Source organism: Melopsittacus undulatus, chromosome 1, assembly GCF_012275295.1.
Source record: "Melopsittacus undulatus isolate bMelUnd1 chromosome 1, bMelUnd1.mat.Z, whole genome shotgun sequence".
NCBI classification, from domain to species: Eukaryota; Metazoa; Chordata; class Aves; order Psittaciformes; family Psittaculidae; genus Melopsittacus; species Melopsittacus undulatus.
The window spans coordinates 47,420,898-47,447,695 of record NC_047527.1 but is presented as its reverse complement, the minus strand read 5'-3'; the positions used below and the strand labels follow the sequence as shown (position 1 = coordinate 47,447,695).

Genomic DNA, 26,798 nt, shown 5'->3' with positions numbered 1-26,798 from the left:
CCACAAACTTGCACCCACTTTGACTCCTGTTTCAACATTTAGAAGCAGAAATTGTCTTTGTAGACTGGTAAGCAAGGACTTGGAAACAAGACTTACTTTGAAAAAAGGAGTTCCTCTGCCAAGCAAGAAAGAAGAACACCATAAAGCAAAGAGAGAAAGAGAGAGGGAGACTCCGCAATGCTGTGAAGAAGCTAAACACATTTTGTGGGAGATAAATGGCACAGAAGAAATCAGAGTCAAAGAGCTTTCCAAATATGCTTTTTAAGGAGATGAATGGGAAAGATACATATAAGAAAAATGGGCAGCTAAAGTGTGTTGAGAGTGTTTTTCTTGTCAGAGAAGAGAACAACCTCTACTGAAGCTTTAGGTCAAAGGAGACAAAGAAAATCACCAGCCCACAAAAAGACTGGCCTGGAGGACCCATCACAAGGGTTGAAGGAGATGCACATGCAGCACAAAAGCGGCAGATGGTGTAAAATACGATAACCTAAGTGACATATCATAGAAATTAGAGTCCTATTTTCTGTCACCTAATTTATTCCCATGCACCACCATGAAGGATTTTTCCTGGTGGTACAATTCCAGTCTACCGCTAGGCATACTCCGTCACTGTTGCAAATGCAGCAGCAGGTAAAAGTAGAAAACTTTTCCATTATTAAGAAGTATCTTTCAGATTAAGTTTTCTAGACTAGCTCTCTGCCCAAGCCTATTTATTTTGTTTTTCACCTATTTAATTTTATTTTCAATTTGTTTTTATTTTAGCCTTCCTTTTTTAAGCTCAGCTATATTTTTAATCAAAAAAGGTTAAAAATACCATCCCTGTTAAGTCTGACTTGAAGAATAACAGCACACAGCAAATAATGCGGGCTAAAAGTTCAAATTTGGCAAGGAAATGTCACTCAGCTGAAAAGAAGAGTATTTAACTGTGCTGGTGAAAATCGGGTTTGATTTGATCATGTTATGACAGTTTAAAAATCACACTTTGCACTAAGTGATATTTGGGTTAGGGTTTTTAACCAAACTTTGAAGCAAATGGAAGGCCGTGTTGCCTCTGAATGCCTAGTTGAATGAGGTAGTAAACATCAACATGTCCCAAGTTGTTCAGTGAATTACACAGTGCTCTGTAGAAGTCTCATCTGGGGAACTTGGGGGTGGTGGGATTTCTTTGCACAGTTATCTAATGTCTTGGCACTCGCATAGGTGTGCAATGAAAAGCAATGAAGCCATAAGCACAGTGGATTCATTGTGAAGGTTGCCTGTGAGAGGGTTGGGAGAAAGGGTGCCTAGCCAAACAGCTAGATATTAAGAACATACTGCTGAGGTCCTGAACTACAACTCTCCAATAAAGTGCTGTGTGAGAGAAAATTCAAATTGTATGACTAGGTACTGGAAAAAGAAACTCAAACCAGGATGTTACAGGCATATCCTTAACTCTGGTTGCTGTACATGTGTTTTAGGATTGCTTTTGATTATACAAATATACTATTCCTTGTCTCATTCACTCCTATCCAAACATGAGACTCATACCTTTCAGTATAAACACAGTGAATGAGGCAGTATTTTGAAATAAGCTTTGTCCAACACGCTATGAATACCATATTCTGTAAAGTCTCTTGGATAAGTACCACACACATAGGATTATATTCATGTAATAAAAATAATGTGTAATGTGGCTTTGCACCTTTGAGCAGGTCTCCTTCATTCTGTCCACTGCTTCATTTCCTTGGGGGCTTTTCCTAATGCCCTGAATTGCATAATGTATTCAAAAAGCAGCTTAGGTAAGAAAAACAAATATGCCAAAAAAGAATGTTTCTTCTTCCTTTCTTCCTATATGTTGTATTTACCTATATAATTATGCTAGTTTAAGGCCACATGACAGAATTACTCAGTTCTGCCCCACTAATGTGTTGGTCCCATGATTTTAGTTGCATGTTTCACTGAGGTCATATAATAATTTTCACAGGCAAGAATTCTGACATTGAGCTTAAAGGGCTTGATATTTTTGTGCACAGAAAATTTTAATTTGGCAATATTTACATTTCCCATTTATCAATTAGATTTTTATCTTTTTTAATTTTATTTCACAGGTATTTTTATCTGGTTTGCTCGTCCCTAAAGAAGCTGTCTTGCAAGTTGAAGGACATGATAGCTAGGCTGTTCAGCTTATATACCTGTGAGTATAAGAGAGTGCATTCAATCACAAAACAGTTTGTATTTTAAACAGGTATCACAGTTTTACTTTACTATTAGTTTTCCACTGGCTCCACTTAAAAAAGTAACTCTGCATGTGAAAAAAGGGTGTATCTTCTGACCATACCTGGTCTATGAGGCATGCAAAAGTGAGAATTTTCACCTACGTACAATTCTAAGCTTCCATAAAGGCTGAATTGAAAGCGCTGCTTACTGAAAGTGTGGTGGTAGCTCGACCACTGTGCTGAGGAGACAGAGGAGTTACTTTCCTCAGTAAGGATCATTGAGTGTGTCACTGGTTAATTCCTGTTCTATGCTCATTAGCATTACTCTCAAGTTTCTGGTTATCATATCCGAAATATTAAGACATAATAAGTACGAAGGTGCAGATAATTGGATATTAACCAGAACATACTTGACTGGGCAGGAGGTAAGGCCTTGCTTAAACTAATCCTGAAATGTATTAATCACCAATTAATGAATGGGTTTCAAATTCATTTTCTATTATAGAACACCTCTGAGTATCTAAGCTTTTTCTAATAAAATGAGTTGGAATAACAGAATAAGAAACACTCCAATTTGAGGCTGGTTTGAATTAATTCCCTATATCTTGTTGTTAAGTTCATTGAAAACAATAATTCTGATATGAGTGACTTTATGTATATATATGTATAATAGCACTTATAGGCTCTATTTGCAGGTGCAAATGGTCATACAGAGGCTAAATTCAGAGCAGAGCTCGTTCACTGGAGAACTGCTATAGTACTACCTATTCCTTAAGAGCAAACATAGATCTTTAATACAAGTGCCATTAGACCTGCATCAATTTCAGGTGGATGTTGCCAATTAATGATTTTCACTATGAAGACAGGTATACGTGTATGCCAGCTTCTGTAAATAAAAACAAAATTCAAACACCTCCTTTCTCCAGCCTGGGCCAAAATGTGGTCCACACCAGTTCACTCTGGTGACCTGGGCTCTTAAATGGTGGAAGAAGTATGCTGGGAGAGTAAATATACTGAGATTATGAAATCCAGTTAGGAAGCCTGGTGGGATGCAAGGAGGAGTGAGGGAGGGTGTTGTTAAGCTCAGAAGCCCCAGCTTTGAATATCTTGGCTGATTTTGCATTAAGCTTGCATGCTTAACCAGTATTACCAACTAGCTTGATATAATTGTACTTTTCTCAGCTAAGAAGCTAACTGGCTGTGTGTAGTTAACCTCTAAATGCTGGAAGTTTTTGTTAACTGGGCATATTTAAAATCCAAATAGAAATGTGAAAACCATAAACAAAGTCTCAGGTTTTCCCATTTATTTATTTATTTACTTACTTAAATTTAATATTCTTACATGTCCAGGATAATTTTTAAATGATACTTTAGCAATTTGATTACTTGAAATGGGTGCTCATTACTGTACCAGAAAAAAAAGCCCACTAAAGATCCTTATTGTTACTAATGAAGAAAATTATAACAGACATGGTTGAAGTACTATTATTCCCCTTTCTCTCTTCTTGCTGTCCTCAGTGTTATTTACATTGATGTGAATTGCAAGTAAACTAATATTATCCATCTCTCTGTTTTTTCCTTAATTTGTTGACTTTAATTTTAGTATGTCTTAAATAAGCGCTTACTGAAGATGAAGTAAGATATGCAAGCAAGTAGTCCTTTTATCAACAATTTTGCCACAGAAATACACAAACATTTCAATGGCTCTTCATTAGCAAACAAATCAACAAGTGATATTTTAATGCATGACTTTATTCCATCTCTGTGGGGACCGTAGTTGAGAGTGTGATGTACAGTACAGAGAAAGGAATCATCAGCCACAATGTCCCAGGGCTCTATCCATTGAGGACTTCTCAGCCTCTGCTTAAAGAGTGCATTTAATTGACTGATAGACAGTAGCTTCTTTGTTCACAGAAGACAGCGAAGTAATGGCAGCTTGAAAATCGTACCATCTACAGGATCTCCTGAGACTAGTAACAGGGGGATATGTGTCAGGAATAAATAAATAATCTAATTATTAAGCCACTTCCTGTCAAGTTAACTCCAATTTGTTGGCTTTTGAAGGCAACAAAACGAGGCATTTTTCCTCATTATGCTTCTCTTTTTATACCACTGGTAATCACAGGCGGATTAAAGGGTGCCTGATTGGTTTTTTTGTCAAGGAACTGAGAAGCAGCCAACAGTACAGAAAAACAGAGTTGGGGTTAGAAGAAATTTCATGCTTGTCTCCTTTCCAGCTCCCTAACAGCCCACATTGCTGCCCCATACAGTGCTGCCAGCTGTACAGCAAATGTGTACCCCTCCAACGGCGGCCTACCAGGCCACAGGCTCCATCCTGAGAGCTGTGAGATACCTTGCAATCTTGGCAGGTAGCTACTGCTGTCATAGGCATAATTCTAAAGGTGACCTACGAAACCCCGTCAGCTCACCAAATGCAACAATATGAGCAGCTGAAGTTCGACACCCACTCTCCATATTGGCTTCTTTTGTTTCGCTTCCTGCACATACATTGCAGGGAGAAACCTCGGGACACACTCCGTCAAAGAACCGGAGGCTTCTCTGCTTGGAACAGGGATGATTTAGAAAAGCAGTGATGAGGCTACCCTCTGTGCTGACAGCTAAACACGGCCGAAGGAATGTGCTAAGGCTCCTGATAGAGCCTGCAATACAAATGGTCAGCAACAAAGAACAAAAGGGAAGGCTGACACTGTGCCATTAATTCAGCCCGTGGTGCCTAAGTATTAACATGCACGGTATATCATTGCAGTGGCTCGGAGGAGAATGTTACAGCAGGTAAAGGGAGAGGAACAACTTTCATACTGCCTGACATTACCTTTCGAGAGCATCCCCTTCATCAAGTGCTGTTCACACCACAGGCTTTTCTGCAGGAAAAAACCTAAAGCTTCTGTGTGCTTTGCTTCATTTCTTTACAAATCAGCTCCAGCCTGAATTGTGGACATTTTTCAAATGCTACTTTTAGTAGTATTATCATTACCATTATTACTACTAACAGTATTATTTAATAATAAGGCAATTTAATTCTACTTTGCCAGAATTTTTTAAATCCAAGGTGTCTTCCCTTCCCCCACGAAAGGGTTCACATATATCTGCATACTCTGTCCTGACTGAACCATTTGTGATTTTAAAAGCCCAGACTAAAAGCTGTCTCAAAAAGCCAGGAGCTGTCCCTGATTCAACCCCCTGAAATGCAGCCCCAGCTCCATGCAGGGCAACTTCAGTGGGTGACAGCAGGTACCCTGGGATACGGGGGATAGCAAGGAACCTGTAACTCAAATGAATAGGTGACACACCTAAGCTAAAGCCCAGCGCATGGTGCTGCTGCAACACGTTTACAGCTGCCTTTGCTGTTTCCGAATACATCTTGAATTTTTTGTTAAATTGCGCAGATAATTAAAGCCTCTTCATATTTACAGTCTGCTTCATTGGTACCATGAATTCTGTTTTCAGTTACTGTCTGCAAATTCCCTCTCTGCCCAATTTCATACTAAGCAATAACACTTCATTTTACATAAGTTTTATCTGATGTCCCCATACAGAGCTGCCAGCTGTACAGCAAATGTGCAGCTCTCAAACTGAGGCCTACTAGGCCACAGGCTCCATCCTGAGATCTGTAAGGCACCTTGCTGTCATTGGCAAGCGTTCCCAGCTATTGCTGCTACCATCGCTCCACACTACACACAACTTAAAATCATCTGATTATTAGAATTTGTGGTCCACACTCCATTTTATCCTTTATTTAATCTATCCCCAGATCACACATTTGTTTAAATGTTTTGGCTGGTTTACAAATCATGCAGCCATCTGCACAGTAGGTGTGACACCATTTTTTAGACAAAAGTTACATTACAAAACAACAAAGATAAAGTCATTTGAAATGCTTTGGTGTTTGTTATTCTGCCTGGTTTGCTTGGACCAACTCTAAGAAATAAATAGAATTATCTGTGTAAATCGATGAACATCTATGAAAAACAACACCCAGCAGAACACAGAGCTTGCTCCATTACCTACGTTAATATCATGACAGCTGAGGAGAGATGACCTGGCCCACTTCTCATCTCTCCTGTACAGATGGCTATTAAAGAGAAAGTATCCCTTTTGTATGGTCCATGCAGAAAGCCTTTATGGGCTTTTCAAATAAGCCAACATTGCCCACAGGAGAGTAGCTTCCTGTTAGTATTAAACAGCCCAGATTTCGCCTATTTTGTAACCCAGCTCCTCACAAAATAAACCTACGTTTTCTCAGATTTAACTCCAAATGCTTGTTTTCCTGGATATCTCAATTACATCTCCTCCTTGTGCAGACAAAGTAACCAAGTATCCTCTAACTTTTAGACAACTTCTTGACAGCTCCAACTGCAAATAGGAGATTCCCAAGTATTTAGAAGATTTACCAGTGCTAAGAGGGTATGATCTGTCCTTCAATATAAATCAACAGTTTCCATTCCTTATTACTCAGGAGTCAGCAAAATATGACCAACTAAAGGAAGTCTCCATTTCCTTCCTCCTCCAGTGCATAGATGGATATCTTTGGATTCTTTTTATCCAAACCTCGTGTAAGAGGGACTTCGCAATGTCAGTTTTAGTATAGAGTTAGTTAAACTGAGGTGCTGAAGACTTATTACTTGAGGTCAACATAGTGCAACAAGCCTTAGTTGTCCAGCACAGTTTTCCATGTAAGTGAAAGGAAAATCATGAGGTTTAATGACCTAATCTTAGGCAGCAGACAAGTAACAGAATCTGTGACTGCCACATGCTATTGCAACCAGACTAAAATTTGCTTGGGCTCCAGAAAGCTGACTGAGATTTTCCTTTGTCCTGACATCAGTGCTGTGGTCCATACGTGTCATATTGTGCACTTCACAAATAAGATGATTTATTTTTATAAGTTTACTATGCATGCAGTTAGTATATGCATAATGCAAACATGCATATCCAAACAACACATAAGCATATATACATATTATTTACTTCAATCACTGTCACTGAAAATATAAAAAATCGTGAGTTGCAATAAGATATGTCTTTATGTCTTCTAATGGTTACATACTATTTCTCATTGTAAAACACAGCTGTAAAATGTCTTTGCAGGGAAATTGAAATGTGAGAGTACACTTTCTATATACTCTCCTTTTTAAACTACAATTGTTCCAGCATAGATTTGTTTACTTGGAATTTGATGAAGTATTTGCTGGTGTAAACTAGAATTGTTCTTGTCAACTGCAGGGTTGCTTCATCCTGTTTTCCCATTTGCTTCCTAACTTCAGTGCTTGGCATCTTTTTTCCTTTCCCTTCATTTCCTCCTCCTGCTCACACCTGCTACCTCACTCAATTCTACACAACATCCTCCCCTCAAAAACAAGTTCTCCCCCTCACTACAACAGACTTTACAAAAAGTGATTTATACAGGATACTGGAAAGGTTAAAGAAAGAAAAGTCTGTTTACTTATCAGAAATGACCTGTTTAGAAATTGTCAAAAGTAGGGTTGCAAAAAGGTGCTGAATCCTGACCGTGACACTCTTCCCCTTTGCTCTTTGACTCTTCAGAGAGGTAGTGGTTCTTGCTACAACACTGTCACTTGCTTTTTTCGTCAACAGAAGTAGCAGCGAACTACAAAGATTGTGGCTGTTTCCCCCTTTTATCATTCTCTTTGTCAGCCTGATCAGTCCTCAATGGTAAATGTGCTGCTCTGTTGTGCACAGCCAGCGGCTCGCAATTTGCTCACTATGTTTCATGAGACAGTTGTTTGTGGCTGTTTGGAACACATTTGCCTCTTTGGGGATTTATGCGCTAGTTGCAATGCCAACCTCCATAGTGATAGAGATTTCTTTCTACTAAAATAGATAATTAGAAGCTGGTAATTATTGGTCAAGAATTATCAGAGTGAAAAAAATTAAGCTCTTCATAAATAGTTCTTGGCAATGTCATCTCTTTACATTATCTCATGCCTAACAGCACTTTACTGAGAGCACTTACAAATTTACACTACTGCTGTTGAGCCTCATAATTTTATATGGAGTAATTCCTTTTCTGAGTTAAACATGTCTACACTCCCCCAGTTCTGAGCCACTCTTCATGTACATATGTGCTAAATCCCAGGCAACTGTTATGGCAACTGTTTAGTCTATTTACACTGAACTTCATTAAATACTACAGATGTAAAAGAATCAGTAGAAGAAAAAAACAATGTTTAGCTTGTCTGCTTAAAATAATAGGGAAAATAATAGGAGGAGCAGTGGAGTGCAGCCAACAGAACACAAACAATGGCAGACTCTCTTCCTTACCCTCTCAGGTCAAATGCCAACTGTAAACTATTTGATGAAAACAAAGGGATGCCAGAAATCCTCCCTTTTCCATAGACACCATGCACCCAGAAATAGAATTTTCTCAGAGAAAGCTGCTAAAAATGCTATTTATTCCACCTGGGGGGAAAGATAAAAGAAAGAAGGTGGATGAAGAATTACCCTTTATGCCAGCACTTCCTAAACGCATGTGAAAAACACCTGGATTTATATTTCTTCCTTTCCCACCCAAAAGCTGAGAAATTGTTTTACCAACAAATTTCAGAATACATACACACCAATGAACATGCTTTCCAAACAAAAGTACGTGCTTACATCTAGGTCTAAAATAATGCTTAAATGGAGGGCCTATTTAAAAAAGCCCACAGTTTGACTTGCTTTCTGTCCACTGGCATCACTTAGCCTAAGCTTGAATCAGTGGGTAGTTTAAGCAAACACTAAGCAAACACAGGCATTGCTCGACAAGCTCTGTGTCTAGAAATGTGCTGGCAGATCTGGCAGTCAGAACTCTTGAACTTTCACTCACTTAATGCAAGCCAGGAATTCCACTTCTTTGCCTCTTTGTCCTCATCTATTCAATGGAAAAGGCTTATTGCCCTGTGCCTTCACAAAGATGCTGGGAAGACTCAACTGAAGGCTGTAGAACAATTTTAAAATGGGAAATTCTAGAAGTAATGAACATGTAGTTACTGAGGAAAGTTACCCCTATGACATCTTTTTAATATATTTGTATAATAATTAATGTAAATTACATTGTTGTCAAAGATACTTCAGGTTACACTTCACTGGGTCATCTGCAGATTTTATTTTCCATTAGGTGGCATAATCCCTCTTGTTGAATTGATTGAAACGTATAACAAAATCTGTAAAAACATTATATACCCTCCTAACAAAGAAGAGTAAGAGGCTTTTCAAATAGCCTCTAATCCTTCTTCCCCTGCTAAATGTCTAGTTGAGATTATATTTGATTAGACAAAAACACACACATACACACAACCTAAAAATATCTACCCTCAGTGGAGCTATTTTAGCCAACAAAGTAATTCCAGTTGCCTTATTTAAAAGTCTAAGTTTCACACTGGGGTTTTATAAATGTATCTTTGCCTCAGTGACCTTCCATAATGCAACTTCTCTCTGTGGATGTTAGCAACATGAACTCAGTTTACATCCCAGGATCATGTTCAAAGGGCATGGTAATTAAATGGGACACCATAAACTTTTCTAGGTTCCCGAACGGGCAAAAAGATGGTGAGTATGAACTGTTTCCCTCAGCTGGCTGAGCATACACCTGTATCAGTGGTTCCCATCCACTTCTGACTGGAGTCTGGCAGATGACTTTCCACCTTCTTGTTTGTCCCATGGCCCAACTGGCTCTCCTTTTCTCCTTTCACTGAATTATGATTATGGTATGGTGACTTCAGGTAAGAAGACACCACATCCATCAATAACCGCAACACAGATAATGCTAGCATTTTACTGTGAGAGGAAATAACAGTTCCTGACACTGTGTGATGATGTCTGCAAAGGCTTTTATTGCCCCTGTATTTGATCTAGGGATTATCACACTGTTTGGCTTTTTTAACTCCTGCCTTCCCAGATTACTTTCCTTTTCCTTCACATTTAAAGTCCTTCTTTTCTCTCTCTTTTCCCAAGCTTTCTTACTTTCCCTTGTGCAGAGGAGAAAAGACACCTTGTTTTACCCATCGCCTATTAGGAAAACAGGGCAAGAAGACATATTTTATCAGATACATGTAGAAAAGGAGGGACCAATGTGTTTAGGAAACCATTTCTTCTTTTTTGGCAAATGGGCTGTCAATCAACAAGTCAATATTCACTTAAGTGTTTCACCTAAAATATTTTTCAATTTACATATTGATATGCATCCAGATATCTATGGGTGTATATATATGGGTTATGTATTATATATAATACACAAATGGGTTTGCCTGTTTTCTGTATTATATATGAATACTACAAGCCTACCTACAGACACACATAAGCTAAGACCAATTTTAAACAGCTTAAAGTCACGCCTTGAACCTTTCTCTCAAGACAGAATATGGTCTTGGAAAAAGGCCTGTGAACAATGATATAAATTAAAGGGGAGGGGGAAGAGTGAAATTGGAAAGATAGCTAAGGAAAAATCCAATTAGTGGTGAGAAGGCTAACAGAATCGGAGATCAGAAATTATTTTTCTCTGTGCTTTGACTGCGAGGTCACATTCAAAACTCTCTGGAACACTGATATTCCTTTCACTCCACTCCAGCACAAAATCCCCCTGCATTTGCTTAATCGAGGATACATCATTAGGAGCTGCACTGTTAAGTCTGGCAGTGCAGATAAGAATCTTCCACTGAACACAGATTACCACAAGCATGACCAGAAAATCTCCCTGTATGTTTTGCAAGCTCCTTCTTTATTTCACTGGGAAGGTTTTACATTAAGCGCATTTAAATCTGTGTCACTATGGTTATGTCATGAAGCAATATCATGCATGATTAGATACAACACAGACAAAACAATTAAATATTTTGAAAAAGATTCTCTTTCTCATTCCACTGCATCCAGCTTTTAGAAATAAAACATAGGCAGTTAATAGCTCAGTTTAAGAAAATCTCCATCTCTGCAGATCTGCAGGCTGAAGCCAGCTAACTGGATTTGTCCTGATTTACTGTCTCTTTCCTCCTTTCTCTCCTCCCATTCTGACCCTCTAGCAATACTCATCCAGAAAATAGAGAAAGAAAATAGAGAAAATCTGAGCATTTTGTGAAAGAAGTGGGTTCCTATTCTGAAAACATGGGACACTGGAGAAGTGTGTGGCAAGCATACACACCACTGTGCTATTCCAGCATCATCCATTACCCACAGTGTCCATGTTCCCTCTCACCCCTTACATAGTGTCACTATATGTTGCATTTAAGAACATGTTGAACACTGAATTCAAAGAAGACAGCAGAAATAGCGAGTTCTGTTGTTAATAATAACCTACTTTTAAATTCCACGTTACTGACCCAGATTGAATACTGTGAAGCAGTTCAAATTATCTCCTCCCCAAAGACATAAAATATCAAAACTAAAGCTTACTCCAACAGGCAAATCACTTTGCTTCTTTACAAAACGAGCTTGCCATTTGCATTTATTCAATTCTATGAAAAGCATACGAAATGTTCGTGCTCTCAATGTATTAAAACCTGTTAATAAAGTACCTAGACAAATGGGCTATTAAGTTTTGGCAGGTAAATTTGTTTTACAGTGCAGCCAAATTACTAGTGCTTATGGAAGAAATCTGCATGTTACCTTCAAAGAAAAAAAGCCCCAACAAACATCAAAATATTTTTAAGTTAAAAAATGAAAAAACCCAGCAAATTCTCTTCTGCTGGATTCTTAATTACTGGCTTTTATACTATGCTGTTTGGTCTGTGCTTTGCATGCTTTTCTATCATTATAGAAATAAAAACAGTGTAAGGGAGGCAGGAGTAAAAAAATCAATGGCATCCATCTCTGTCTTGAAAAGTGAAATTCGGAAAAGAGGCTAAAAAAATGAGACAACTCCAGCAATGTTATCTTATTAGCGGGCAAATGATGTGCTTGATAAATTTAATTGGCTGATAGAACTCTTAGTGCTATTACTGAGTGGTTACCAAATTGAAAACATTATGGGTAAACCATAGGGAATAAGCAAATAATAGGAAAATATGAATATCAAAGAAAAAGCAGGTTTTGCTTTATTCCAATTTACAACTTTAACAGCCTTGTAAACATCAAGCCAGGCTTGGATTCAGGAATCCTAAAAGACTTTTTTAATACTTGTACCTAAAAGAGCAGATTCCATTACTGAATACTACAATTCCTTGGGTTTTTTTCCAAAGAAATTATAGTATTTAATTGTACACAGATACACTCAGGATTTTTTTCCATACTGTTCAAACACAACAAACAATACTATTTTATGGCCATTTGAATTATTTATGTTTCCTAATGACAAAAACTTGCCAGTTTTGATTTTGGTACCAAGGTGCTTGAGAAGTACACAGTAGTGTCATTACCATAATAACTTCTGAAATTAAAACCTGTCTAAAACTCTACGGAAAGCTAACATCCAGTTCATTACCATTGCTGTTAGTTTGTTTTCAATAATGCAAAAATGATTAGAAGTTTAATTTGCTAATCACCTGTGTTTTGACTGGCAGTAGATATATAATTCTCTGCAGAAGTCTAAACTAGCCCTTGCAGAAAATAAAGTATGTTAATGCTTTATCAAGTCTAATAATATGAATAAAAAAGTCAATCATGCCTAGGTTAATCATTGATGGATGCACAATTAATTTCTCCTTAACTCTGTTTAATTTTAGAGGCAATGATGATCATGAGTAAGACAAATGGCTATCTGTCTTGGAGAAGTTTTAGTGCTTCACTTACCAATCATGTGGTTTGCAACATGAACTTGGATATCCCATTCATTGTAGAAAACCATCTGACATTTGATGCACTGGTAGGTCTTCTTCTAAAGAAACAAGGGTAGATAAAATTTACTGAAACGTACAATTGGAACCATTTCATTATAACTCAGAATACTGAGTTCAAAGTGGTCATTTAAAGCTCTCCAGCAGTGTTTTCATTAAGGCTTAATTATTAATATTAAAAAAAATATCATGCTCTGTAGTTTTCTAGTACCTTTCATCTGAATTTCCTGAAACTCTGTAGAGACTGTATTTTTTCAGCTTTCTAGCTCTGTGGACAGACCAGTTTTGCTAAAACACCAGCTTTACATTCATGGAAGGCAAAATGCAGTGAGGATGTGTGGGATATGATTCAAACAATACGAACATCAATGTGAATCCTTCACTTTATACCAATGGATTAGGCCCACTACAAAACTGAGGGAAGCCAGGAACAGAACACAGAAATCAGAAATCTGCTTCTCCTTCATTCTTAACTGGGCTGCAAAATCTCCTTCACAACATACATTTTAAAATGGTCCATCAGGTTGACATCTTTCAAGGGATCCTGCTCGTATGGACAAATGGTTACTCTACCTGGGCAGTTGCTTCGGTATCTATTGGCAAGTCTGCACCAAAACTGGGGAGGCTGGCTGGAAACTAGGCAGAGACCAATCCTTCTGGCCACATTACATTAGGTCTGATTTAAAGACCATGGTGTATACAGATCAAATTTCATTATAAACCAGGATATGCATTTCTCTCTTTGGTGCAGTTTTTCATTTGTGTCTTAGTGTCTTTCAAAAGAGATCTGATACTTGCTTTTCTACAAGGTATATCACTTGTCCAAGACATTTCAAAATCCTAAGAATGTGATTGTATTTTCTCTTATCTTCTTCTTGACCTGAATTGGTCAGAGATTTGATATAGGAAAGCATTACTTTAAAAGTGAAAACTAAAGAGTATATTCAAAAGTAAGATTTTGTGTTTTCATCATGAAACTTAAAATCTGAAGTTATCCACATATCCAATGAGACAAGTCAGATTCATAAAATTATTCAACTGCATAATTGTAGTATCAAGGACTCAAGTCCTAAGGTAACAGTGCTGGAAAGCTCAACTGTTGTTTTGAAGATGCAACAAAAGCAAGGTAAGCCCTGAACTGCCACATCAAGGCAGTAACTCAAGAGACACGTATCTTTCTGTACAGCCACAGGCACCTTGCCTACATCAGCAAAAAGAAAAAAAAAAACGAAGAAAAACATATATTTTTTAAAGAATGTAAAGCTAGAAAAAGCTGATACAGATGTATTAAATTGCAGATTTCACATACACTAGGTGGGGAAGAAGGAGGGTTCACTGGATAATGCGAATCAAAAATACAGCCTGTCTTGGACAAATTTACCTTCTGAAGAGTGTTATGCATCTGGTACTATTGATTATATTAACAAAAATAAAAGTTTATTTTACACCTGACTTTAAATATTATTAATGACTTGCTGGATTTTTTATCACCATCTAAATTTAGATGCCCTGTCCTGGACAGGTAAAGTGCCCATCCGTTAAGTGTCTTTCTACTTCAAGCCTGTAAAAAGGAATACAAAGACTTTTTAAACATATGTCATTATATCTCCCCAAGTTAACTGAAAAAATTTGTGACTAATCAAAGTCAGTTCTGAAATTAAATGTTCCTGTGGGCTCCTCTTTACAAATCTCCCATTGCTTTTCATACACAGAGGCTATTTTAATTTTCTTGATGACAGTAACAAAAATGTGTTGCACCTCTTCTTGGTGGAAACAATAAGATTTTGCCACTTTTCATTTAAATCAACTTTAGCTTTCTGAAATGTAACCAAGTTAAATCATTACAAACAAAATCAATGGGCAACCAGAAAACAAATCTGCTTTGACTTAGTTTTACAGTTATGATTTGCAAAGCCTGCTGTTTTAAAAGGTACAGCACTTTTTCTCTTTTTTGCTGTTGTGACAATACAGGTAACATTGGTAGAATTCAGATTCAGTCGAAGGATTTCCCATTATATGTTGGTAAATTTAACCTTACTGCACTACATCTAGATCTATCAAAGACCTCTAAATAATGACAGTCACGATCAAGGATTTATTATGCTAAGCTCCTTACAAGATGCTTTTTGATGCTGACATATAGAACAACAATATTGCATAAATAACAATCACTCTTCCCTTTTTTTAAACATTGTTTCCCTTTAGAACTAGTTAGAAAATATTTCTTACTCCCTGATGACTGGCACTATATATTGTTTATTAGCATACCCCTAGCATTATTCCTGATATGTGACTTTGTTCAAAAACAAAGAAACATAAACTTAATGGCTGGTCTTTTCTCTTGTTAGCACAGCAACGCAGAGTGCATGTCAACAATTGTTGGCAAAATTATGACTGATGTACATAATGACAACACATCCAAAGGCTGGGGGTTTTTTGAAGTCTAATGCCAAAAAATAAAGTCATTTGACAACAACAAAAAATAGTAATTTACTAGCACTTACTAGCCTCTCCAGAATGATCTGACATATTTGTGGAATCACACAGAGGTTTTCTTTTTATCATGAAGGGAAGAATGTTTTTGTTACTGCTGCTTGATCAAGCACTAGGTCTTTTTTGTTTCCAAACATATTCTAAAGTGTTGACATCAACTTTTATTAGCTCAACACACACTCATCTCAAGGTGTCTAAACTTGTGCATGGTTAAGTTTTTATTTTAAAAGCAAACTAAGTAAATTCCAATTACACTTAGATTTTCAAAGTGATCAAACCCAGTCATTTTCACACCAAGCTGAACAAAACCCACTACTTATTTCCATATGTTTCACATTCTAAGGAAGCCTTTTTTCATGGCAAGTTACATCTCAGTCTCACAAGCTTTATCAGAACCATGGGACTCATAACTGCTCACAGGAGCTTCTGAGTCCTGACGTGCTTCATGCCAGGTCCCAGTTCCCTAACAGGGTGAGATCCAAGGGAAGACTCAGCCCCTCCTCACGCTGTGTTCACGCAAAGGGGAAAGTTGGTGGGGAAGACAGAAACAAGCCCTGGAGTATTGCAGCTTCATGTCCCCTGCCTGGATAGCTGGGGAAGAAGCCTTGCAGTATCTGTGCCAGTCACCCTTGCCTACAGAGGACTTAGAAGGAGCAAGTGGGCACCCAGGTCTTGCCTTGCTGTCCCAACTCACAGCCCAGGGTCACAAAGTGATGAAGGGTAGACAGCTGAGGGCACTTCCACCTTAATCTGTCACTACTGCATTTGCCAGAGGACGTGTCAGCCTCCTGTTAGACATCAACATTCCATCATCCTCATTCTCCCTTCCAAACACAAAAACAAGCCGACACTCATTTCTTGTTACAGAATAACTTCAAATCAGCAAGAGTGGGTCACAGAAGACCCTTCATTGCATTTCCATATGGACTCAGCCAGGACCAGTAATAGTAGCTGGAGAAGCCATACTGTACTCTAAACTGTGCCTTACTCCAAAACTCCCAAAGATTTGTTCCAGACAAGAGTGACACACAAACTTGATGGAATTAAGAAGGTGGTTTAACATTTTCCTTTCATTTCTTACATTACTGTTGTCTCATGTTTCGCAAAAAGTCTTCAATAAACAAGTCCACAATCCTTCACTAAACCCCCTCCTGACACAAATGTAAGTCCCAGTTTGAGTGTAAATCTAAGGCTTCATTCATTCCTAAGGCCATTCAAAATTGTTGTACAAGAGTAACTGCTTGGACTAAGTGTCTCACAAGAGCACTGGGCAATCTGGCTGCCTCTTGCATTCTGGTTCACAAAACTGATTTAAAGCTTTCCAGCATGCAAAGCTTCTCTGTGTCTTCCTTTAATGAGCTTTGGATAGGGTCTTCATTCCACACAGAGCATATGCATGTGTCTTTCTAATCTTTTGAATAATTAATATCACCTAGACCTTTAATCTTTGTCCTGATCCTCACCTATCACTTCAAGGTTTTCAGAATTTCCTTTCTATAAAGGTGCCCAAAGTGTCCATGTCAAGTCTAATGAGGCTTTGCTGCTTTTAGAAATGGCCCAAGAATATGACCTTTGTTCATAATTTTGTTTTTACACACAAGCAAAACAACTAATAACCACTCTACTAGAGGATTCAGTTCTATTCAGAAGAGCTTCAGAAGTATGCAGATCCTTCTGTGTAGCCTTCTGTGCCCTGTGACTGTCTGAGGTATCCACACATTCTTCTTTTTCTATTCCCCAGCCTCATTAAATTACTTGAAAATGAACTGCATATGCTATGTATCTGCCCATGCTCCACCTCCTTGTCAAAGTCGTTCAGAATTTTACCATCTGCCTATTTTGTTCTGACATTTCCCTGGGTTTGTACTATTGGGGAATTTCATCACCTTACTACTTATTCTTTCTTCCAGAGTACTGACATGCTGCATAAATTCAACAAACTTGGTGCAAATAGTGACTCTTAACGCTTTTCATTATTCACACTTGTCCAGCGTAACCTGCTTCAATTCACAAGACTCCTATGCTTTCCAAACCCAAGTTAGTCTTTCTTTTCTTTTCTAATCAAACAAAGTATATCTCCCTATGCCATACTTATTCACCTAACAGATTAATCTTTTATGCTATAGCATTTCAAAAGCTTTGCTAAAATCCTGGTAAATCATGTTTATAGGCTTCTCTGTCAGCACTTGGGGCTACTCGCAAAATGCTCTATTGAAAATTTTAAGCATGATCCTCCCTTTGTGAATCTTTGTCCTCTATCCTTCATTAAATCCAAACTTTCTAGGTGTTCTTCTATCATGTCTTTGATTAGCCTTTCTCTCATGTTCCTCACTGTTTAATCAAGCTCAAAAGCCAGTAATTTCATGTGTAATCCTTACATCCCCTGTTAAATGTCTGTTTAGTAGCCTTTTCCCAGGCTGTTGATACCTCTTTTTAGAAGACTGTAAATTTATCTGCTTAACGTTTCCTCTTATCTTCAGCTGCCTTCTCAGAGAGTTTGGGGATGGATGTTTTTCTGTGTTTGTAAGTCACTTTTTGTATACTATATTCCATTACATTATACCTAACCTATACTTTATTCTTCACCATGGGGAGGATGTGCCACAAGGTTCACAACAAAGCATTTTTTCAACAGTGCTGGTTTCCTTGATCACAAATACCACTGTTGAATCTCCTGTATCCCACTTGTAGCTGAATACTTCCTCCCTATATGAAATAACAAAAAATATGTTATAGCTTCTATGCACTGTGTCTACAGTCTCAGGTTTGCAGGAACACCTGGTCTATTTTATACGCCTTTCACACTTTTCCTGCATGACCAAAAGAGGCTTTGATGTGTACCTGTTAACATTATTTACCCTCATCACATCAGTAAAGGGGACTTTCAAGGCTTTTCCTCGCCTCAGTTTCAACACAGACTGAAGGTATGGATCAGTGACACAGCTGAGACAATCTGCTGCTGCCAAAAGAGAGTGATGCCACACCTCCCACATTCTCAAATTCCCCTCTCCCATACCAATCATTCACTCACAAATTCCCTCACATTAAACCTAGGGTGGAGCTATTTCAACCTGTTAAACCAACAGACAGGTAACCTGACAAGAAAAAGTGGATAGCTTCCAACAGATCATATGCAAAACCAAGTTAAAACTTGCACACTAACTACAGTAACGTGCCAGTGCTAACTCCTAATGCTGCCAGCTGATTTATTACATCATTATTTTATTAAGCATTAGCAGTGTGCTTGGCCCTGCATGAGGCACAAGAGCAACCACGGTCCCAGCTTATTTGTCCATTTAGCCATTTTTCATCATAGCTCAGATTATTTTTGACAGCACCTTAATTGAGGATTTCTTTTCTGTCTTCCTGAATGCTTATTTTGTCAACCTTAAGCTCTTACAAAACTAAGCATATGTTAGCCAGTTTCACTGCATAGTTAGCTATTTATCTTGCTTATGGGGCACTGTCATTTTGCATTTCTTTTTTAACTAATTGCTAACTCTTCTCATTGCTCACACAACACCCTTTAATTAGTATTTCCTGATTGCTTTTAAAAGCACAATGATTTTATGAGGGATCTTCTGTTCTTCTACAGTTGTTTAGCAGGGTCTTACTGTAGCAGCGTCTGAGTGTATATGCCTAGAGAAAGGATACAATCAATCCTGTAAGGTAAGCAAAACAAAAATGGAGAAACCCATTATTTTTTCTAATTTCTTCCATTATGGTTACTTATTACTTTAATACACAAGAGGAGTCAGAGATACAAATGTTTGTTCTAAAAGCCCTTCCATCCCTGTTCTGCTTGAAGTTGGGGTCTGCCATTCTGTCTTTCACCTTTATGTTCTGGATTCTGCATTCTGCATTTAATCATGTCTGTCTTCAATGTCTTAGTTACAAACCTTCCCTTTCCCTGGCTTATGAAGTGCATCAGCTTGCAATGTCTCACCTCCCCCCCAAGGAAAGAACCACACCTCACAACATTTAAAAACTGCATCTCTTCCTTTTGAGTTCTCCAGTTCTTTGTCTAGGCCTTCAAAGTGAGGTACTTGTCAGAAAAGTGACTCTAAAACCTGGCAGCACAAGGGTGTACATTTGTTTTCTTTCAGTTACTTCACATCCGCTTTACATAGGTTGTAAGTACAAACAAGTAGCAGTAGTGTGAATTTGGTTTGGTTCTGAAAAGCAAACTTCTGTCTATCCTGATCCTGTGTAAGGCTGAGCCTCTGAGGACTACAAGCATATGTGCTGAGCAGTGCTCAGGAGTTCAGGGCTGGAGGTGTCAGCAACTGAACTTTCTGTCATCATCTCATCTCTTGTTCCCTCCTTACATTTCACTTAAAGGCTGCTAAACCTGAGGCCCTCTGAAGCCTGAGAGCTGCTAACCCATCAAGAGGCATCCCAGCATTCACCAGCTCAGTATCAGAGCAGTTTGGTGGCTAAGGGCATTAAGGAGAAACTATGATCAAGACTGCACTGATAATTTTGCAGATGCCGTGGCACCAAAGCACAGGCAGTAGAGCATGACTTGGCAGGTACAAGAATACCAGCAAAACGCTGATATTCTTAGTTAGTTTATAAGACTTTTTTCTTTTTAAAGCTTTTTTTTCTGTTCATTTTAAAAAAGGCATACTGAAGACACACTATCATTCAAAAAAGCCACTACTTGCTTCACCAACAATCAGCACCAAATATAACCCAATAAAATTAACAGTTTGCGAGTATGCAAAGAGAATTCTGTTTTGTCTCTTTTCTCCATCACAAATTTTGCGAAAGCTATCTGGATTTTAAGAGAAAGGGGAAAACAGAGGCTTTTTATATACCTTATTTTATTTGAATTAAACCTTAAAACCATTTTTATCCCACACTGTGGAAAATTAATGCTGATTAACTTCACTTTCCAGAGTGTGACTTTGGACTCTCCCCCTGCCCTTAACTGCCCACTTTTAACCCAGCCTTTACTCCTGCAGAATTCTGGGCTATTACTTACCAAGATAATTTCATCCTACAGAATAGAACTTGTGCTCAAAAATATGCGCCATTAATATTAATGTACAAACAGAAATATAGTACTCATGCATAATATATAAGAAATTAATTTTCATTGAAGTATCAGGAGAAGGATTAAACCCCTTAGATCCTTCTCATGCAATTAGCTCTACACTTTGGGAAGTCAATGGGACTTCACAAATGAAGGTTTCACATGGTAACGCTGTTAAGACTGAGGTTTTATAAAGACTTGCTTGCACTACAGAATATAGGAGTTCTACCACCATACTGCTGTAATTATACTACTACCCTGTGTGGATACTCTTAGGCCACATCAATGTTAACAAATATACTGGTAACATCTGAGCTGGCACACAGCTGCTGACACTGCAAGGATGTTTGACTGCGTGCCCAGTTGAGAAACCTCCACTGGGGCAGTGCAGCTGCCCAAGGAAGTGGTGTACCAGCAAAACAAGCACTCTGCTGAGCCAGCCTTCAATGCTATCCACAGTGATCTGTGTCTAGCTGGCTTTTCCTCTGAAGAGGTGCTTGCTTTCCTCTAAGAGAATGAAGGGAACGTCCCAGAATTCCCTCTATCTTATTTCATAATCTTTTACTTTCACACTACTTCTTAAAATTCCAGCAGTTCATCTTAGGTACATCCTGAAATAAGCTCATTTCTTTTTGCATGGGCTTCAGTCTGCCATTTCCCTACCAGATTGCAGCATTTGTTTGAGAAGCAGAATGTCATACTTCTGGGTTTGCAGAACTCCACCACCATCACACAAACCACCTACCAGCTGTGAAGCAGGGAACATAAGAAAACTGAGGAGTTACGGTTAAGACAGCTAGCTCAGTGAAATCATCAGGTGATGCAGACACTCCTTGACTATACCAACAAAAGAAGCACCAAGTAGCAGAATAAGAGCAATTGCAAGTTGACTGCTGTCAGTCATGGTTGCAAGGTTTTCATGTGCAGACATCCATTCTACTAGAGACTGCCATTGAACCCATTCCAACCATCAGTAGAAACAAAAAAAAGACTGTTGTAGCAGTGAAAAAACAAGTACAAAAGGAAATTTGGAAGTTTGGAGTCTCAGATTGTTCTTTGTTGGTGAACCACCCTGTTTCCTACTGGAAACTGTAGAGAGGAAGAGGTGGCTTTCCAGATATGGAAAGTTATTACATGTGTCTTTTTGCACAGAACATTGCATCTGGATAGTAGGTAAAAAACAGAGGAAGTCCATCCAACACAGGATACCAATACTGGAAGTATGATTGAAAAGAACAAATACCTTCTTCTTTCTTACCTCCCACCTTGCTTTTGAGTATATAAGCAGCAAGCAACTTTTATATGGCCATATATGGAACTGGCTGTATTTTTAAGTCACTATTCAGAGGCATTTCACAGGCATTAGAAGTGATCAATGAATGCATGTGAAAGTTTCATCTTGAGGAATTCAAGCCTCTATTAAAAACTGCAGACAGACTTTTTTCTCAGATTTGCACATTATTACTGGTAGGACTGTACTGAGATGCTCAATATCAGGAGAGGATCCATCCTTTGATTACCTGACTTATGAAGCTATCAACTAACAATAAAAGTTTAACCACCAAGGAAGAACAGGATGACATCAACATATATTTGGCAGAGATGCCCAAAGGATGGCAGAAAACAGAGAACCATAGAATGGCTTTGGCTGATTTCTGGGGGACCTCTAGTATAGCTTCTCTGCTCCAGTAAGGCCACCTAGAGCTGCACCACATGCAGATGGCCTGTGAGTATCTCAAAGGATACACAACCTCTCTGGGTAACCTGTGACAGTGCTCAGTCACTCTCACAGTAAGTGTTCCCTGATGTTCAGAGGGAACTCACAGAATCATAGAATCATAGAATGGTTTGGGTTGGAAAGGACCATCTAGTTCCAAGCCCCCTGCCATGGGCAGGGACACCTTGCACTAGACCACGTCACCCAAGGCTCTGTCCAACCTGGCCATGAGCACCACCAGGGATGGAGCATTCACAACTTCTTTGGGCAACCTGCTCCAGTGCCTCACCACCCTCACAGTGTGTCAGCTTGTGCCCACTGTCTCTTGTTCTGAAATGTCCCATTGCAAGGACAGATGTTAGCGGGAGACATATTTCTGCGATCGTATTCAGCAGAAAATACTGTAAAAAATACTACAGGTCATATTTTACATAATAACTTGTAATACAATGCAAGAAATTGAATAAATGAAAGACAGGTTTGGTCGGAGGAAAAAGTACATAGGGTTTTGAACAATCAGGCCTAAGATCTATTACCAGCCATCACAGAGCTATGGGAAGTCAAAGAAGAGGGCTCCTTAACAAGATGCTACGTATCAGGTAATAAATTTATGTTCATTTTGTACAACTTCATGAAATAAGCAGTACTGGGGCTACATAACCATTTAAAATTAATGGTTAGCCCATTTCATCTCCCTGTCGACAAAGTAACAAATTTGGGTGTTATATTTGTTGCATGAGACAATACACACACTACATATAACAACTTTATTGAACAGTGGTATAAAACACTTCTCAAAACATTTACAGTCACTTAAGAAGTTGTCTGAGAGCACTACAAAGAACAGATCATGATTTCTTAAGGCTTCATTTCTTGTCATTGATTGACTTCTGCATAAAAAACGGGTTTGAACTTCAGTTAAAGCCATCTTCCTGGTTTGGATTTCTGACAGACCTCTTTCCCGTTTGGATTCTATCACCTGCTGAGTCACCTCTCTTTCTAAACACTGTAAAAACTTTACAGGCCTTGAGATTCCTGCTCATCTATGAAGATTTTCTTGAAACTGGCCAAGACTAAGCCAAAAGTAAGATGGGGAGAGAGAGAACTCTCTAGAGGTATGTAAACCAGCAGATGTAAAGAAACATGCCATGATTTGCCATGTCTTGTTCCTAAACACAATCAGGCTAGAAAAACAGGGGAAATTTCTTGTTGTTTCTACCCAGTTCTGAGGTCAGAATACAAACACATACAAATACTATTGTGACTTTCCACTGGGGCTGTGCAGAAGGGAAATTGTGGCATGTTACCCTGGTCACTTGGCCAGCAGATACCTGTACATGGAAAGCCCCATGAGGACAATGGGCTGCACAGCTGACCTGTCGGGAGTATGCATCTCAGATGTTTTATCTCATAAATTCAGCCTCTCTAGAGATGCTTAAGCATCCACATTCCTGCGTCCCTCTCCAGTTCTGCCTTTCTTCAAACAGGCATTCCCCCCCAGTGCATTGTTTCATGAAAATCTTGGTTTGGTGCTCTGGAAACCTTTGGAGAACACACCATCCTTTCTTCTTCTTATGAAAAGTTTTCCACAGGTGCGAAGAGGGTGCCTCTCCCAATTTTCCATCTGAAGGCTCTGACAAATAACAGGACAGACAAATGGTATTAGATTTTAATGATCAGTTGGCAGGCAACTAAGAAAACTTGCTACAATTACCCCTCTTGATTCTGTTCAGCAGCTCCCAACCAACACATGGGCTTCTTTTCACAGACTGAATTCATGGTGTAAGAGAAGGTGGGAAGTTTGCTGCTTAACTTGGTAGGATCTACAGGAATAGGATAATAAATAGCACTACCCTTTTTAAATTCAGAGGGGACTCTCTCTGTCTGATAGCCCACTATTGAAAATGGAAAGACAAAGAGAAGAGAAACACTTAAGTCTGTATCTTGTCAGCCTCTTCATCGCAGTGGTACCACCCAAAATTAGAGCACAATGTAATGTGAAGGTGGCCTACTGTGGCAAGAAGAACAGGGTAGCCCTTCCTGAAGATATATATGGTCACATCTTAAATAATACTTTCCTGAAAGCAACGTAAAAACAATGCAAGAAGACAAAAATGGAATTCTTAGTGAGCTCATTCTGAAACTCCAGAAGCAGAAAATATGTTTGCCACAGATTAGTTCCACAAACCATTTTAAAGCCAGATCTTTGTGCCAGCAACAAACCTTCTTTACCTCTTTTTGTCTCCAGATCCAAAATCCAGCATGAAAATCACTTGTTCTGGGCCTGGATTCACTGACAGGAAACCCAAGGCACTACTTCTTACAGTTACATTACAAGTTTATGTGCTTATTCATAAAAATCCTGTAGTCAGAATGATCAGCTTGGATTGCTGATGAGGAGGATTATTTTAATTTCTTTATGCATTTCAATTAAATGCATGAGTATTGATTTCAGTACATTTTTTTTCAGTTAAAAGCACAGTGATTTATAGTGCTAAAATGCTATTGCCTGCCCTGCCAAAAGCATGCATCTGGGAACATTTCTGGGTTGCTCACAGTCTTTTCTCTCTTCTTTCCATCTCTGACTGCCAGTGTATGCTGTCGAAACAAACCAGCTACTTCAAAAGGCAGTTCCTGTTTTCTGTCTTTGTGAGTCTGGCAGTGTTTTGAGAAGGGGGGAGAAATAGTGAGAGAATAAAGGTAGATTCAAGGCCCATGAATAAAGATTAAAAAATCTAATGATAAAATAGTGCACCTACCTGAGCTCCATTCTTTCTCCCAGGGTGATACCATTTCTGGATTTATCTGAAGTCGGATAAGTTGAGTTTCAAGGAGTCACCAGCTCCACGCAGCATCTGAATTTTGTGACCCCTCCTCCAAAAGCTCATTGTCAGCCTGCACTTTCATGGCTCCTTCCAGAATGGTGCTGTGATGTACCCAAGTGTCCCCTGATGTGACATGCCCATCCTGGCATACAGCTCTGCACAACCACAACAGGACCAGAAGAGCAGCCCCAGTTTCATGCTTATGCTGTTCTTCAGCTGGTGTGACAGTTGCTAGTTCTCTCCTTTGTCCAGCACTTCCGATACTCTGCTACAGTGAGTTTCTGCAAGTCTTTTGCAACACCTGAATAAGCATCTTTATTCCTGCAGTAATTTGGCAGCATACTCGCACTGCTCCTTCTCTTCTCAGGATAAGAAAACCCAGAGTATTCTTGTATTATTAATAAAGCACTGTCTGCATTGCCACAGGTAAGGCAGTACTCACATGAGCTTCACATTCATGGAACAAACTTATACATAACTTAAGCTACTTACAGAAGCAATTGCGCTTGCTGAGCATCTACTCTGGATGTTATGAAAAGGACCCCAAAATGAGCGCAGTTGCATTTACAGGTAGCATGTTCAGTAGTGTAAGATAGGTTTTACCAGTAAACTGTTGGTGTAAGCTGGAGTCAATTCCTTCCTCCCCTGCCAGCTAAGCAATTCACAACATAACTACTATTGCACAGTTACACTGGTGTGATTCTGTATGCACATAAGTGTTAAAGCTTAAGAACTGAGGGCACACCTTCTGCTAAGTCATGAGTTCTCCCATTAAGTGCATGCCAGCATATTAAGGAAGACCAAGAGAATCAAAGCCACACAGTGTTTCTTGAACACTGATTTTCATCTTCCAAGGTCTTACAAAAATTGCATCTCAATTAAACATGGCAACACACTTTTCAGGAACTATATATGTTATTTTTGGAATAAGGAAAATGAAGCAGAGATATTCAAGCAGATTTGTCTGAGTCAACGCAAATGACTGACAGAAAAAGGACCGATGTCTAGTTCCCAATTCACTGTCATATCAGACCTGCTCTCCATTTTTAAACATTAGTTATCACCAATAAGATTTATTATCCTAGCCTAAGAGTGTGCTTGCCATGATTCAAGATCTTGACAAGATATCTACAACCTGAACTCCGCATCTCATTAGGCTTAAAGTGTAAGCTGTAGATTTACCAATTTTAGAGCTCTTTCAATGGCTAGCTATACAATCTGCCTGTTTAAGTCTGTTTGATCCCTCAGGGTACTGAATTCAGCAGTATGATGGGCTTAATGAGTTCTGACCTGTTCCTTGAGTTGTGACTGATGAGCACTGCCCATGATTTCCTATCTCAACTGAAAGATAACTTTCAGTGAAGACAATTCAGGTCAACACTTTTCATGCAGCAAGCAGGGTGAGCTCAGCTGATGACACTATACCATATTAAGGTAATTGCACTCTATGACATTATTGAGTACAGGTGAAAATGGGAAGTTTTTTAGTTCAATCAGGAGAATATTTGGCAAAGAAGCCAGAAATTATGTTTTTCAGTATTATCTTTTATCTTAAAAAGACATGTTCTAGTACCTTTGCCATAGTAATCTTTTACTGAGTAACAAAGGGTATTCAGTACTGTTAATGGTCTGACAACTAGCACCCACATTTTTCTTGTCTTAGGAATGAAATGTTTTTATATAAAGGTTGAAACCTAAACCACATAATTCTCAGTAATGCAAATGAAATCTTCACTCCTTAATGTA

The 26,798-nt window shown here is 38.7% G+C and overlaps 1 protein-coding gene across 3 annotated transcripts in view; it reads right to left on the bottom strand.

The window, feature by feature from the left end:
* ZNF521 (zinc finger protein 521) overlaps positions 1-26,798 on the bottom strand; it is a 233,775-nt gene that overhangs the window by 106,721 nt on the left and 100,256 nt on the right. For all 3 annotated transcript variants that reach the window (XM_034065987.1, XM_034065990.1, XM_034065999.1), the window contains one exon: positions 12,936-13,020. In XM_034065987.1, coding sequence (XP_033921878.1) covers positions 12,936-13,020 — 85 coding nt within the window. The remainder of the gene's footprint in view (positions 1-12,935; positions 13,021-26,798) is intronic.